General features: G+C 33.8%; 1 protein-coding gene across 2 annotated transcripts in view; it reads left to right on the forward strand.

Moving 5' to 3' along the window:
- The window catches only part of Agbl1 (AGBL carboxypeptidase 1), a 719,307-nt gene that overhangs the window by 354,165 nt on the left and 348,651 nt on the right, over positions 1-16,491 (forward strand). For both annotated transcript variants that reach the window (XM_046439390.2, XM_058577088.1), the window contains exon 18: positions 3,774-3,905. In XM_046439390.2, coding sequence (XP_046295346.1) covers positions 3,774-3,905 — 132 coding nt within the window. The remainder of the gene's footprint in view (positions 1-3,773; positions 3,906-16,491) is intronic.

Consider the following 16,491-nt stretch of genomic DNA (forward strand, 5'->3'; position numbering starts at 1 on the left):
GTTGGTAGAAATTTCAGGATGGTAGAGGATTAAACCTCAAATTATTTTATTGGTTCCTGTAGACCAGGAGTTTTCAAAGGATGGTTCTGAGACCAGGGCTATCAACATCACTTGGGAACCTGTTAGAAATGTGGATTCTTGGGCTTGCCTCAGATTTACTTGAATCACAGAATTGCTGGGGTAGTGCTCAGTTCAGTGATCTGCTTTAACAATGCTTCCAGGCTCCCGGTTGCTTATTACTGTTTGAGACCCATTGCTCCAGAGTCCAGACTAGAATATTATGAAAGCTTCATTAATCAGTGGAAATGGCAAAAGGGGAGAGTATTCCCTTTCCTTAAAAATCCTGAGATGACCTCACCTGAGGCAGATGCCTTGATAGAAAATATTTCTTTTAAGACCTATCATACCTACCCTACTTTACTGCTCTGAGTTAATTAACTAGGGCCCAATATCAGCATAAAACTAGAAATAAGTACTCCCTATGACCTAGGAGGAAATAACTTGCATACCAAAAGAATTATAAGCTTTTGAAAACACATCACCAGAAACATGGCAACGTATGTACAAATGGATTCTAGGGGTACTTTACTAACAAGGGCAGAACAGACTGCTGGATATTGACTGCCTTCATCGGTATGAATACACAATTTAGAGTTAATCTGTCAACTTGAACAGCTAGTGGTGGATCTAACAGCTCAATTTGTTGCTTGACTGAATATTGTGCTTGACAGTAGCCTACAATCAGTCAGGTTGAGATCCTAGAGCTCCCTGGCATAATGGGAGCAGGCAACCAAAGTTTTAGGGAGCTGGTGATAGGTACTGAGTTTATATTGTAAGACCTGCCCACCCACCTTTCTTCTTTCAGAGGGCTTGGAAGATAACTCTGTCTACCAAGATAGTGAAAATACACAAGTGAGCAGAGCATCTCCATCCATGAAAAACTGTAGTTATCTTTGAAGGCCAGAGGGATGCTACCTTTGAGGCGAGGTCTTTTTGGGTACCAGGGATTGAGCTCAGGGGTGCTTGGACACTAAGCCACATCCCCAGCCCTATTTTGTATTTTATTTAGAGGCAGGAGTCTCACTGAGTTGCTTAGCACCTTGCTTTTGCTGAGGCTGGCTTTTAACTCGTGCTCCTCGTGCTTCAGCCTCCTGAGCCGCTGGGATAACAGGTGTGCACCACTGTGCCTGGCTAAGAAAAGATCTTTGATTTTCATATACAGTATGGAATCTCTGAGTAAAAGAGGCCAAGTGGTAGCACTTAACCATCAAAGATAAGATTAATACATAAATTATCACAACCCCCTTTATCCCAGATAATATTTCTTGTTCAAGCATCTACTTTCACTGATAATTAATATAGCTATTCCAACTTTCTTTTGTTCATTGTTTGCATAGTATATATTTTTACTTTTAACTCATCCATTAATCTTACATTTAAGATGGATTTCCCATAGATGGAATATGTTTGATATTGCTTCTGTATCCAATCGGACATTCTTTGCCTTTTAATTAGTACATTTTGACCATTAACGTTAAATGAAACATGTGATATGTTGAAACTGGGATTTATAATTTTGCTAGCTATTTTTATATGTTTAATTTATTTTTAGCATTGTCTATTACAATTTCTCTTGCATTACTTGAGAATTTTTATTAATCAAATTTATCTATGCGTGAACTAGTACTTATGTTCTTTAAAAACATTTTATTGTTCACTCTATTGTTTATAATATCCATCTTTAATTAAACAGAGTCTACCTTCAGATAATATACTGCTTCATGTATACTATAAAGACTCTGTAGCAGTATATATCCACTTTATATTTTCTGCTATTTATTTTAATACATTTATTTTTCATAGGCTATGACCATTCTCTGCACTGTTGCCACTCTGCTTTAGACCATCCATTATGTTTTAAAGAAATTAAAACCAATAATGAAGGGAAACTATTTTGCCTTCATGTGTTTTATTTCTTAGTGCTTTCCAAGTGCATTGATTCAAAGAGACTGTGGCTTTTTGAAACCAAAATGATCTTTGGACCCTCAAACTTTTCCACATCAGGAATCAGAAAAGCTCAGTGCTTGAACTCAAAAGGGGCTGTATTCTTCGGTAAGTTTTTCATGTGTGGCCAAGAAGGAAAATGGAAAACTAAGCAGATCTCAAGGGTAGAGTAAAGATCTATAGAGAAAAAAATACTGGTGAGCTGCTGATAGGAGCAGAATCAGTTCTTAACTAGCCAGCCCTGCCTGCAGATCTAGGCACGTCCCAAGTCTGCCTGGAAGCACTGCACAATTGTTTTGGACAATAAACTGCCCTGTTTGTCCAATTTAGTCCCTCCAAACATGAGTGTTTATTGGGGATATTGTTTCATTATTCAACCATGTGTGTAGGTGTTTGGAAAGCACAAGATTTGCCTTTATTGTTTAGGGATCAGAAGTTATGTTTGGAATGTAAAGACTGAAATGAGATCTTGTACTGAAAGTCACTTACTGTGATATGGTGGAACATTCAGTGTATCTTCCTTGGGGAGGAAATGAGAGCATTTATCTGTAGGATGGAGGGGAGCATATATAGTTAGACTAAAACAAAAAATGATCATAGCACTTTGCTTTTGTTGCTTAATAAACCACCCCAGAATTTAGTGGCTGAAACAAAATCTATGCATTATTTTTAATGATTCTAAGTGAGAGTCATCCAGGTAAACTTGATAATTTCCCTGAGGCTGGATACTCTAAGGTGGATTCATTTCCTTGTCTGCTGTTGGCTTGATATCAGGTAGGAAAATGTGGATGTTGACAGCATGTCTCTCATACTCCAGCAGGCTAGCCAGGGCTTGTTCACATGGCATTGTTGCAGGGTTCCCAGCAACATCAGGAAAATTAACCCAAGTGCAAGTGCTTTATAATCTTCTGCTTGCATCATTATTATTGGCCAAAATATGCCATATAGCTCTTAGTGGTAATGGAACACAGTTTATTGTCAAGGTACACATGTATGCAGACCTGGAAATAATTTATGGTCATCTTTCTAAATTTTATTATTTTTCTTACTGTATAGGAGAAATTATTTCTCCTATAAGATGATAAGGTTGGCTTTGATGACAAGAGTGACTTTGATTGATGGAATGTGAGCAGAGATGATGTTCAGTAAAAGCTTTAACAACCATTGCATGATTCTAACTTTGACATTTTTGTTCACTCTACCACAAAAATAGCATGTCCCAAATTAGGGCTTCTCCTTTAGCTTATATCCTAGAATGAAGTCATGCAGAGCAGTGTCACAGCTGATCTGTAACATGAATAAAAAATAAACCTTTGTTTGGAAAGCCATTGAGTCTTAGTGGTCATTCCGCACCACACCAGAACCTAGAGAAAAAGAGTGATTTATTAACTTCTATTTGTGTATATTTAATCCTTGTTTTAAAAATGGATCTCTCCTATTGACTTTTTAAATTATTTAAAACTCTCATATATATTTTAAGATGCCCTTGTTCCTATTTTCTCTTCGAGCTCTGACCCTGTCTCCTCACAGTCACAGGGAAATTTCTCAGAAGCAAAATTCATGACTTCCATTTCCTCACATTCCTAAAATCCCTGCAATCTACATTCTTCCCTGATAACTCCATCAGTGTAACTCTTGCCAAAGTCACCAGGGATCCCCACATGGCTCTTCTGCTGAGTAAACAGTAACTACCTGAGCAAGGTGACATTTGAACTTTTAAGAAACCAGAGAACCTGGCCTGGATTTATTTTCTCCTTTGGCTGCTGCAGGTCTTCTGTGATTTCCATGGCCATTCCCAAAAGAAGAACGTGTTCCTGTATGGTTGCAGTGTCAAGGAGACCCTGTGGCAAGCAGGCTGCACCGTGAGTGCATCTACTCTCTTGGAGGATGTCAGCTACAGGGTGAGTCACTGGGGAAAAATGACAAAACATACTTTATGACCAGTCTTACCTTTGTGACCTGTGTACCACCCATTTTTTTTTTTTCTAAACAATCATTTTGGTTTCTTTAATGATGAGGTAGTAATACAAGAAGGTGGGAATCTTGTGTTGAATAATGGCTTACTATTTGGTTGCTTTGCCTCTGTGTTCTATGACATGATGTGCAATAAAGGTCATGATAATTAGAGAAAGGAAGCTTAATTTTAATATCTGACTTTACAATTATTAACTGTGTGACTATGAGTCATTAACATTACCTCTCTGAACTACCATTCTGTCATCTGTAAAATGAAGATAATAAAAATACTGCCTGTATTACATAGATTATGGAAGGAACACAATGATATTGCATACAAAGGACCTTAAATAAGTATGAAGGGCTAAATAAATTAAAGGACTTAAACCATCAACATCTCTCTATATGAGCATTCTATAACAAGCAGAGCAGTAATCCATTGAAACTAATTCTATTTTATCAGGTTCCAGTGTTTAGAGCTTCACTGTTAAACCTGAACCAACTAGGAAGTTAAGGAGGAGTAAATAAGGGAGGGCTTTTTATTATCAGGATAAAGAAAACAAGCCATTGTTAACTGAGCAAAATAAAACTGGCCTTTGTTTCAAATTTATGTTGAAAAGGAAGAAAATTAGGGTGGTGGTTACTGCTTCTAAATCTGTTCTGAATATTGCAATTTACTGTGTATGAAACAGCTTCATACTCAAAATTATTAGCTGTCTTAAAAATGGTAAAAGTCCACCAAACTATTCTTCATCTGGAAATACTTTCCCTGTTCCTTGGATTTCTTCTGCCCTTCTTTACCTATGCCCATCAGAAATTGGCTGCTGATGATCAGTACAGTTATCCCAGGGCTATTATTGCAGGATCAACAGTTTATCTGCAATGGCCTCTTTGGTCTAAGACTCAACCAGAGTGACAAGAAGCTTAACTACTTATTCTTACCTAGGAAACTGGTTTAGAAAATCAAAATATTTATTTGAGCAGCTCATGACAACCTGCACAAAAATTTCTCTTAGGCATAGTTTGCTTTGAACAACAATAACAAAACCTCCTAACAGTATAATCTGAAATATAGTCAGTATGTCCCTTACCACTCCTTTTCCAAGAGAACGTAACAGTGTTCATGGATGATTTGAAGAAATAGAAACTTAAGATATCTCCTGTAAAAAGCTGACATGGAATGGGGCAGAGGCTAGGTATCATTGTCAATTACAGTATGGATTATTAGCCTCTGTACTTCAATTTCAGTAAATGGATCATGCTACTTAATTAACAAACTTGATGAATACTCTGAGGCGTAGTATGGTGTCAGGCAATGTGTGAGGCATAACATGACAGGTGGATATGCCATAACCTCTGCCCTTGAGGATAAACACAGTAGTATTTAATAGCAATGCTATTTGAAAGACTTATCCTTCTGAGCATGGTGGCACATGTCTGTTATCCCAGCAACTGAGAAGGCTGAGTCAGGAGGGCTGAAAATTGGAGGCCAACCAGGGCAACTTGGACCCCATCTCAAAACAAAATGTAAAAAGGGCTGGAAGTATAGCTCCGTTTTAAACCATCACTAGGTTCAAATTTCCAGTATGAAAGAAAGGAAGGAAGAAAGGGAAGAAGGAAAGAAGGAAGACTAGTCCATCTGAACACTAATATGATCTATTAATTGGAGTGCAACAGCTGCCTGAGTCTCAGTTTTCTCCCTTGTCAAATGAGAGGGTCAAAGTTTAAAAGTAATTTATTAAATTAATTCCATTGATGCTCTAGAGTTCTTTGAAGTTGATTCATGAGATACTATTAGATATGTGGAAGAAGTCAGGTGAGTAAGGTTTTGGCCCCCACCCTTACTTTCAACCTAAACTATCTTGTTTTTTGGGTCCTGAATACGTAGCTCCTTCCATCACTGACAATCTGACATCACTGATCTATAAATAACAACCTGGATTGTGGTGATTTGCGTAACATGTTTCTTTGTATGTGTGTCTGTTTGCAAATGGATCTTTTCAGAATCACAAGGACTCATTTTATTGATGAGGAAACTTAGACACAGGGAAGAATGTTTGTGTAAGATGTTAATGTAATGTTACAGTAATGACACTTGCCGGAGTCAATAGCCCTAGAGGCTTTCTATATTGACATCTAAAATGCAACAATTCTAAACATGTTTCTTGTCTTTAAGCATAAGTATTGGAGAGACAATTATATACTATATATATTCCATTATATTTTACATTTACTCTACAACATTTATCCAATTTTATTAATTATCTTAATGGAGCTACTTCTAGTTATGTTGGTATAAGTAGGTCAGCAAATTCTCTCTATAAAACACACATATAGAACAAATGACAAATTTGCCAAAATCAACCATTTTAAGATTCTAGGAATTAACCAAGAGCTGAGAAAAAAAAGAGAAACATTTGTTCTTGAAATTTGCTGGAGTTTCATTTAAGAGCAGCAGAAGTCTGTGACTTTCTGGATTGGGGCTGCTCTTGACCCTCTTTGTTTAATCATTAAAAAATGCAGTTTTAGCAATGCAAGGATGGACAAACACACACACACACACACACACACAGAGGGGGAGGGAGGGAGAGAGAGAGAGTTCCAGAAATTCATAGGTAAGATTTTTGAAATGAGAGAGCCATAGAAAGCTAATGTAAGATCTCTGCACATCCATATAAGAAAATGTGTGTCTGTGCAGGGGAGACCCAAGAAAGCACAGGAAATAGAAAATCCAAAGTAACTTGAGAACTGACCACAAACTTTGAAAGTTCTCCCAATCTAAATACAAATCAAGCAACAAAGAAGGATATTTTATGGGCTGAAGATGTTTGAGTACAACTTCTGTCAAAATCATTGGCTAATCAATCGGCTTAGCAGACATAGATAACAAGATAAAAAAATTAAATATTTAAAAAAGCATGAGGAGACATCAGTGACGTTCACTTCAGAAGAGGAAAAGGACAAAGCTTCTGCAGATTAATTCAGAAAAGTGAAAACAATTTTAAATAACATTTAGAAAAGTAAAATAGTGTCCAGAGGTGCTATTAAATATAATATAGAATGTCCCATTTTTCAATAAAAAATTACAACACTGATAAAGAATGAAGAGTGGGTGATTTATACTCAGGAAAGAGTGCTGTTGGTAGAAATTGACTTGTATGGGCCATGATGTTGAATTTCTCAGAAACAATTTCAATATAACTATTAAAGTATATAAAAATATTAAAGAAAACTATTCCAAGGTTAATACAAAATATGATGATAATGGTTCAACATAGAAGGAATAGATAATTAGAAACAAAAAAGGAAGGAAAGTCCTATAACAAACATGAAAATTTGCTGGATAGAATCATTAGCAGATACCAGGATAATGAATCAGTAAATGTGATGGTCTATCTAAATTTATTCAACTCAAAAAACAGAGGGGAAAAAAGATTAAATTAAAGGAAAGAGTCTTATAAACTTATAAGAAAACATCAAACATAGCAATCAACATGCAACAGGAGATAGTAAAAGAGTGAAATATACCTAGAAAAATATTTGAGGAAATAATGACTAAAGAAGAAGGCCATATTGGAAAAGCAAAATAATAATAATAATAATAATAATAATAATAATAATAATAAATAGATATGTACATAAAATAAGTAGCAAAATTGCAGATATAAGTTCAGAAATATATAAACAATTACATTAAATATAAATGCTAAAACATTTTTTCAAAAGGCAGAGGCTTTAAGATTTATTAAAAATAAAATTTAGTTTGCTATCTGTGAAATACTTTTTTATTTTTAATATTTTTTTAGTTGTCAATGGATCTTTATTTTATTTATTTATTATTTTTTTGTGGTGCTGAGAATCAAACCCAGTACAACCCCAACCAGAGAGACATGCTTTTGTTTCATAACACAAAAAAAGTAAAAAAATAAAGGATGGGGAAAAGATACCTAAAGTATAACCATAACAAAAAATGAAGTAGTTATATTGATATAATACAAAATAGACTTAAAAAAAGAAATATTCCTAGGTATAAGAGTGGCAATTGATAATACTGAAAGGAGTAGTTCATCAGAATAACATGATAATTATCAATCTCTGTGTACATATTACTCCCAAATACACAAAACAAAAATAGAATTAAAAATATATGTTAAAAATTCAGTAAAAATGGCTGGATATATTAATATTAGTCTCTCAATAAGTGATAGACTGACTAAACAGAAAATTAGTAATTCTAGAGAATACTTGACCTAACTCATTACATGCATAATACTTTTCCTCAAAACAAAAGAAGACATAATTTTTTTGAATCCACAACAAGAACTCTCCAGGATATACCCTATTATAGGCTACAACACAAATGTTGATAGGTCTTTAAAAAATGAAAACATAAAATATTTTCACCAGCCACAACATAATTAAATTTTAAATCAATTTAGTAAGAAATATGGGATATCACTGGATATATGGAAATTGAACAGCTTGCTTTAAATTAAATCATTGGACAAATAGGAAATATGAAGGAAAATTAGAAAATATCTTGAACTAAATAAAAGTAAAAACAATATATCAATTTTGTGGCATGCATCTAAAATGCATAGCTTTGAATGCTTATATTAGAAAGATAGAAAGATCTAAAATCTGTAATCTTAGCTTTCACATTTATAATCAAGAAAAAGAAGAGCAATTAAAATCCTAGGTAAGCATAAGAAAGAAAAAAAAGTAAAGACCAAAATTAAAATTGATGAAACAAAAATAATTCAAACAATAGAAAAACCATAGTCATAGTTTTGCTTTTTAAAGTGATTAACAAGATGATAACACTTTAGCAAAAATTACTAAGGAAAGAAAGACAACACAAACTACAAAAATTAAGAATGAGAGAAAGGGTATCATAGAGAACATCAATATAAAAAAGGATTTTATTAACAACTATATGCCAACAGGTGGGTAAATTCTTTACATGACATAAACTACCAAAATTGACTCAAGAAGTCAGAGAATTGGAGAAGCTATTTTAAGGGAATAAAGTGAATTAGTAATTAAAGATCTGTCCTCAAATGAAATCCTAAGCCTAAATGGCTTTGTTGGCAAAATTTATGAAACACTTAAGAAATAATTTTTAATTGTAAAAAGTTATTCTTTCAGAAAATAGAGAAGAAACACTTGCCAACTCATTTTATGAGGCCTCTGTTACGCTGATACCAAAACCAGAAAAAGACATCATAAGAAAAGAAGGCTACACCATAATATCTCTTACAAACACCTATGCAAAAGTTCTCTACAAAATATTAACAGATCAAACCCAGCAGCATGTAAAATTTATTCTTCACTGTGATGAAGTGAGTTATATCTCATGAATACAAGATTAGTATAAAATTAAAAGTCAAATACTCTTGTATTCCTGGTACTTAAACAAGTGGCAAAAACCCACATCATTATCTCAATATATGCAGAAAAAACATCTGATATAACTGAACATTCATTTAAAATAAAATCCCATAACAAACTAGGAATAGAAAGGGAATTTTTTCAACTTGAAACTGAGCATCTGAAAAATAATGTGATAGCTATCATCGTATTTAATGGTAAAAGCCTGATGTTTTCTCCATAAGTTCTGGAATAAGATAAGACCATTTTCTCCTGCTACTTCTCTTCAGCATTGGACTAGAAATTCTAGATGGCACAATAAAGCAAGCAAAATATTAAGAATCATATTAGAAAAAAGAAAAAACCACCTTTACTTACAGGAAATATAGTATTTTATGTAGAAAAGTTTCAGGAGAGTTTACAAAATAAACTACTGAAACTAGGGAGCAAATTTAGCAAAAAAGCAAGATACATGATTGATGTAAAAATCAGTATTACTTAATGTAAAAACAGTGAATAATCCAAAAGAAGATTAAGAAAAAATCCCATACATATCAAAACTATTAAGACAGTTAAGAATAGATTTAACAAAGAAAAGTGCATTATATCTGAGAACTGCAAAACTCTGTTGAGAAAATTTAGAGACCTAAATAAATAGAAAGCAATACCAAATTAATGGATTAGGAATGTCAATATTCTTAAGATGGTTGTTTTTCCAAAGATCTTCTATACATTCAGTACATTTCTTATCAATCAAAATTCTGGCAGGACTTTTTAAAAAAATTTTAATTAAATTATTTATTTTTCTAATTTTTTATATATGACAGCAAAATGAAATTCATTTCATATTACATATACAGAGCACAATTTTTCAAGTCACTGTTTGAATACAAAGTATTTTCACACCATTTGTTTCTTCATATATGTACTTAGGGAATTGATGTCTAACTCATTCCACTGACTTTTGTTCTCCTATACCCTCTCCCTTTCTCTCCTTCCCCTTTGTCCTATCTAAGTTCCTCTATTCCTCCCATGCTCCACCCCTCCATTCCCATTATGAGTCAGAATCCTCATATCAAAGAAAACATTGGGCCTTTGGTTTTTTGGGATTGGCTTACTTCACTAAGCATTGCGTTCTATAACTCCATTCATTTACCTGCAAATGCCATGGTGTTATTCTCTTTCAGTGCTGAGTAGTATTCCATTTTGTATATACAAAATGTTCCCTATCCATTCATCTACAGAAGGGCATCTGCATTCGCTCTACAGTTTAGCTATTGTGAATTGTACTGTTATAAACATTGATGTGGCTGTGTCCCTGTAGTATGATGTTTTTAAGTCCTTTGGGTATAAACCAAGGAGTAGGATAGCTGGGTCAAATGGTGGTTTCATTCCAATTTTTCAAGGAATCTCCATACTACTTTCCAGATTGGCTGCACCAATTTGCAGACCCACCAGAAATGTATGAGTGTGCTTTTCCCCACATCTTCGCCAACACTTATTGTTGTTTGTATTCTTGATAGCTCCCATTCTGACTGGAGTAAGATAAAATCTTAAAGTAGTTTTGATTTGCATTTCTCTAATTGCTAGAGATGTTGAACATTTTTTCATATATTTCTTGATTGATTGTATGTCCACTTCTGAGAAGTATCTGTTCAGTTCCTTCGCCCATTTATTGATTGAGTTATTTGTTTTTTTTTTTTTTGGTGTTAAAATTTTTGAGTGCTTTATATATCCTAGAGATTAGTGCTCTGATGTCCTTGTGGTAAAGATTTGTTCCCATTCTGTAGGCTCTCTATTCACCTCACTGATTATTTCTTTTGCTAAGAAGAAGCTTTCTAATTTGAATCCATTCCATTTATTGATTCTTAGTTTTAATTCTTATGCTATATTTTTTCTTATTAAGAAAATTGGGGCCTAATCTGACATGATAGAGATTTGGGCCTGCTTTTTCTTCCATTAGGTGTAAGGTCTCTGGTTTAATTATAGGTCCTTGATCCACTTTGAGTTGAGTTTTGTGCATAGTGAGAGGTAGAGGTTTAATTTCAGTTTGTTACATGTAGATTTCCAGTTTTCCCAGTACCATTTGTTGAAGAGGCTATCTTGTGTCCAATAATATGAGATAACTGTATTTATGTGGGTTTGTCTTTGTGTCCTCTATTCTGTACCATTGGTCTACAATTCTATTTTGGTGCCAATACCATGCTGTTTTTGTTACTATTGCTCTGTAGTATAGTTTTAGGTCTGGAATAGGATGCCACCAGATTCACTTTTCTTGATAAAGATTGCTTTGTCTATTCTGGGTCTCTTGTTTTTCCAGATGAATTTCATGACTGCTTTTTCTGTTTATATGAGGAATGTCATTTGGATTTTGATTGGGATTGCATTGAATCTGTATAGTGCTTTTGGTAGAATGGTCATTTTTACAATATTAATTCTGGTCTATCCAATTACAAGATAGATCTTTCCATCTTCTAAGGTCTTCTTTAATTTCTTTCTTTAGCATTCTGCAGTTTTCATTGTAGAGGTCTTTTACCTCTTATCATTAAGTTCATTCCCAAGTATTTTATTTAATTTTTTGAGGCTACTGTAAATGGGGCAGTTTTCCTACTTTCTCTTTCTGAGGATTTGTCACTGATGTACTGAAATGCCTTTGATATATCAGTGTTGATTTTATATCCTGCTACTTTGCTGAATTCACTTACTAGTTCTAGAAGTTTTCTGGTGGAATTTTTTGGGTCTTCTAAGTAAATAATCATATTGTCAGCGAATAGAGATAATTTGAATTCTTTTCCTATTCATATCCCTTGAATTTTTTTCATCTGTCTAATAGCTCTGTCTAGAGATTCAAGAACTATGTTAAACAGAAGTGGTGAAAGAGGGCATCCCTGTCTTGTTCCAGTTTTTAGAGGGAATGCCTTCAATTTTTCTCCATTTAGAATGATGTTGGCCTGGGGCTTAGCATATATAGCTTTTACAATGTTGAGGTATGTTCCTGATAACTCTAGTTTTTCTAGTGTTTTGAACACTAAAGGGTGCTGTGTTTTTTTGAATGCTTTTTCTGTATTTATTAAAATGATCATATGATTCTTTAAGTCTATTGGTGTGATGAATTACATTTCTTGATTTCCTTATGTTAAATCAAACATGCATCCCTGGGATGAGTCCCACTTGATCGTGCGGTATGATTTTTTGATATGTTTTTGTATTCGATTTGCCAGATTTTATTGAGAATTTTTGCATCTGTGTTCATTAGAGATATTGGTCTGAAGTTTTCTTTTTTTTGATATGTCTTTGGTTTTGCAATCAGGTTGATATTGGCCTGATAGAATGTGTTTGGAAGTGTTCCCTCTTTTTCTATTTCATGAAATAGTTTGAGGAGTGTTGATGTTAGTTCTTCTTTAAAGGTCTTGTAGAACTCAGCTGTGTATTCATCTGGTCCTGGACTTTTCTTGGTTGGTAGGCTTCTGATGGTGTCTTCTATTTTCCTGCTTGAAACTGATCTGTTTAAATTGTGTATATCATCTTGATTTAGTTTGGACGTATCATATGCCTCTAGAAATTTGTTGATACCTTCAATATTTTCTATTTTATTTGAGTACAAATTTTCAAAATAATTTCTAATTATCTTCTGTATTTCTGTAGTGTCTGTTGTGATATTTCCTTTTTCATCATGTATGTTAGTAATTTGAGCTTTCTCTCTCCTTTTATTCATTCGAATGGATAAGGGCCTGTCAATTTTATTTATTTTTTCAAAACATAACTTTTTTTGTCCATATTTTCAATTGTTTCTTTTGTTTCAATTTCATTGATTTCAGCTCTGGTTTTAATTATTTGCTGTCTTCTACTGCTTTGGGGGTTGATTTGTTCTTTTTCTAGGGCTTTAAGATATAATGTTAGGTCATTTATTTGTTGACTTTTTTTTCTTTGAAGGAATGAACTCCATGTAATGTACTTTCCTCTTAGAATGGCTTTAATAGTGTCCCAGAGATTTCTGTGTGTTGTATCAGTTTTCTCATTTACCTCTAAGAATTTTTTAATCTCCTCTTTTATATCTTTTGCAACCCATTGTTCATTCAATAGTGTATTTTTTAGTTTCCAGGTATTGGAGTAGATTTTATTTTATCATTGATTTCTAATGGTATTCCATTGTGGTTTGATAGAATGCAGGGTAGTATCTCTACTTTTTTGTAGGTACTAAGCATTGCTCTGTGACATAATATATGGTCTATTTTAGAGAAGGATGCATGTGCTGCTGAGAAGAAAGTGTATTCCCTCATTGATGGATAATATATTCTATATATGTCAGTTATGTCTATGTTATTGATTGTATTATTGAGTTCTGTAGTTTCTTTGTTAAACTTTTGTTTGGAAGATCTATCTAGTGGTGAAAAGGTGTGTTAAAATCACCCAGAATTATTATATTGTGATCTATTTGACTCTTGAACTTCAGAAGAGTTTGATTGATGAACATAGATGCTCCATTGTTTGGGGCATATCTATTTATAACTGTTATGTCTTTTTGATGTGTGGCTCCCTTAAGTAGTATGAAATGTCCCTCTTTAGACTTTTGTTGATATTGACAGGTTAATCTTAAAATTTGTATGGAAATGCAAAGAAACTGGAATTGCTAAAGCAATTTTGAAAGAGAAGAATGATATTTGAGGATTTAGTTTCTATTTCATAACTTACTGAAAAGCTACAGTAATCATGAAACTGTAGTATTGGCATAAAGACAGATATATAGATCAATGGAACAGAACAGACAGAGCTACAGCACACTCGCACATTGTAGTCAACTGGTCTTTGACAAACATGCCAAGGCAATTCAATGGGAGAAATATAGTTTACCCAGTAAATAGTGGTGGAACAACTGGTTAAGCACACGGAAAAATACAAATTTAGATACTGGACTCACATCATATACAAAATATAAGTTAAAATAGATTATAGACCTAAATGTAAGAACCAAGCTATAAAACATAAAGAATACTAACTACTAGAAAATCTTTGTATTTTTGGGTTCTCTAATCAAAGCTACCTTAGACAAAACACCCAAAGTATAATATACAGAAGAAAAAGTAGATAAGTTGGGCTTTATTCAATTTAAATTATTTTGCTCTCAAAAGACATTGTTAAGAAATTGGAAAGACAAACTTTAGTCGGGGAAAGTATTTGTAAATTATTTATTTGATAAAGGACTTGTATCTAGAATATATTAAGAATTTTGGGGCGTAATTCAATAGTTAAAATACAATAATCCATTTATAAAATGAGCCAAAGGAGTGATTGTACAATTAAACTAAGTTAATGTATAATTGGCTAATATGAATGATATTCATTATTGTTTCATTAGTAATTCCAAATTAAAATCACAACAGGATAGCACTACACCATCACTAGAATGATCAGAGTAAAAAAGACAGGAACCACCAAGTTTCAGAGACAGAGGAAATGTTAAATGGCCACTTTGGAAAACACTTTTTAAAAATTTCTTCATATTTAAAAAATTTCTTCATATTTTTAAACTACCACCCAACAATTTCTTGCCTATGTTTATGTCCAAGAGAAATGAACACATATAAGCAAAGTCTTGTACACGAATGCTCTAGCAACTTTATGCATAGCATCCCTACATAGAACACAAGCCATATCCACACCCCAACTTGTGAACAGATAAAGGACAATATATTCATGCAACTGAAATAGAATTAAAGTTTCAAACAACTGACACATGGAACATGAGTGAACTTCAAAAATACCTACAAAGTGAAAGTAGTCAGAAAAAAAAAATAGTAGCAAGGTGTGGTGGTGCACGCCTGGAATCCCAGTGGCTTGGGAGGCTGAGGCAGGAGGATTGCAAGTTCAAAGCCAGCCTCAGCAAAAGTGAGGGGCTAAACAATGCAGTGAGACCCTGTCTCTAAATAAAATACAAAATAGGGCTGGGGATGTGGCTCAGTGGTTGAGTGCCCCTGAGTTCAATCCCTAGTACCAAATAAATAAATAAAAGGAAACAATAGTATGATTCAATTTATATAAAATTTTTGAAAGAAGTAAAACTATGGTCTTGAAGAAACTCAGAAATCAAGGAGGGCAGGGATTGACTGCAAAGGAGCATGGAAAACACCAACAACCTTTGAGACAGAAAAATGTGCTAAAGCTGAAATGTAGAGATAGTTGCAAAATATCTAAAAGTCATTGAACTGTATACTTACTATAATAAAAGGCTAATGTATACTTCCAAACATTTATTGATCATATGCCGGTTTCCAGGCACTGTGGTAGGTATTTGGATAACAAAGTTGAGTGAAACAGGGGTATACTTGTAAAAAATATTAGTTGTAGGGCTAGGGATATAGCTCAGTTGGTAGAGTGCTTGCCTCACATGCACAAGACCCTGGGTTCAATATCAGCAACACACACACACACATACACACACACACACATATGCACACACGCATTAGGTGTGGAGACGGGGAGATAATCAGGAATGTAAAATATAGAATAAGTGTAGGAGCAGAAATATGATGAGATAACACAGAAAGGACTCATTAACTCTTAGTTGGTGCTTACCTGGCTTCAATAGACATATTTTTGAGGGGGTAAATATGATGAATATGTGAAGAAAAACAACATGAGAAAAATTTTAATTCAAGTTTGATTTCAAGAAAAATCTGAAGAAGTACAAGGACATGAATTCTGTAATAATTAAGACTTGAGCCTTGAAACAATTGGATTGCCAGTTTTGGATAATAGTGAATTAAGAAGAAATGAATCGAAGTTGGGTCTTGTGCACCACTGCTTGGAAATATCCTATTTCGGTGACATTTCCTGGTATTTGTCCTCTATGTAAAATTCCAATTTTGAGACATTGCAGAGATAATAATTATCATTGATACACCATGCCTAGTGTGTGCAAAGTGCTATGCTAAGCACTCTATGTGCACTAATTTAATATTTAATATGTTTACTTTTTACAGCTACCTCATATTATAGAATACTGTGTTGTATAGAAGATGTTTAACAAACATTTTTTGAGTTAATAAATACTTTTACTAACATCCCATTTCATACATCAAGGAACAGCATCACAGAGATTAAGTAAGGTGTCCCAGGTTATGTAGTTAGCAGAAATACAGGTTCACACTTTTAGAATCTGTT

Source organism: Marmota monax, unplaced genomic scaffold (assembly GCF_021218885.2).
Source record: "Marmota monax isolate L192 unplaced genomic scaffold, Marmota_monax_Labrador192_F-V1.1 WCK01_AAM20220418_F8-fsc00005, whole genome shotgun sequence".
Lineage (NCBI taxonomy): Eukaryota > Metazoa > Chordata > Mammalia > Rodentia > Sciuridae > Marmota > Marmota monax.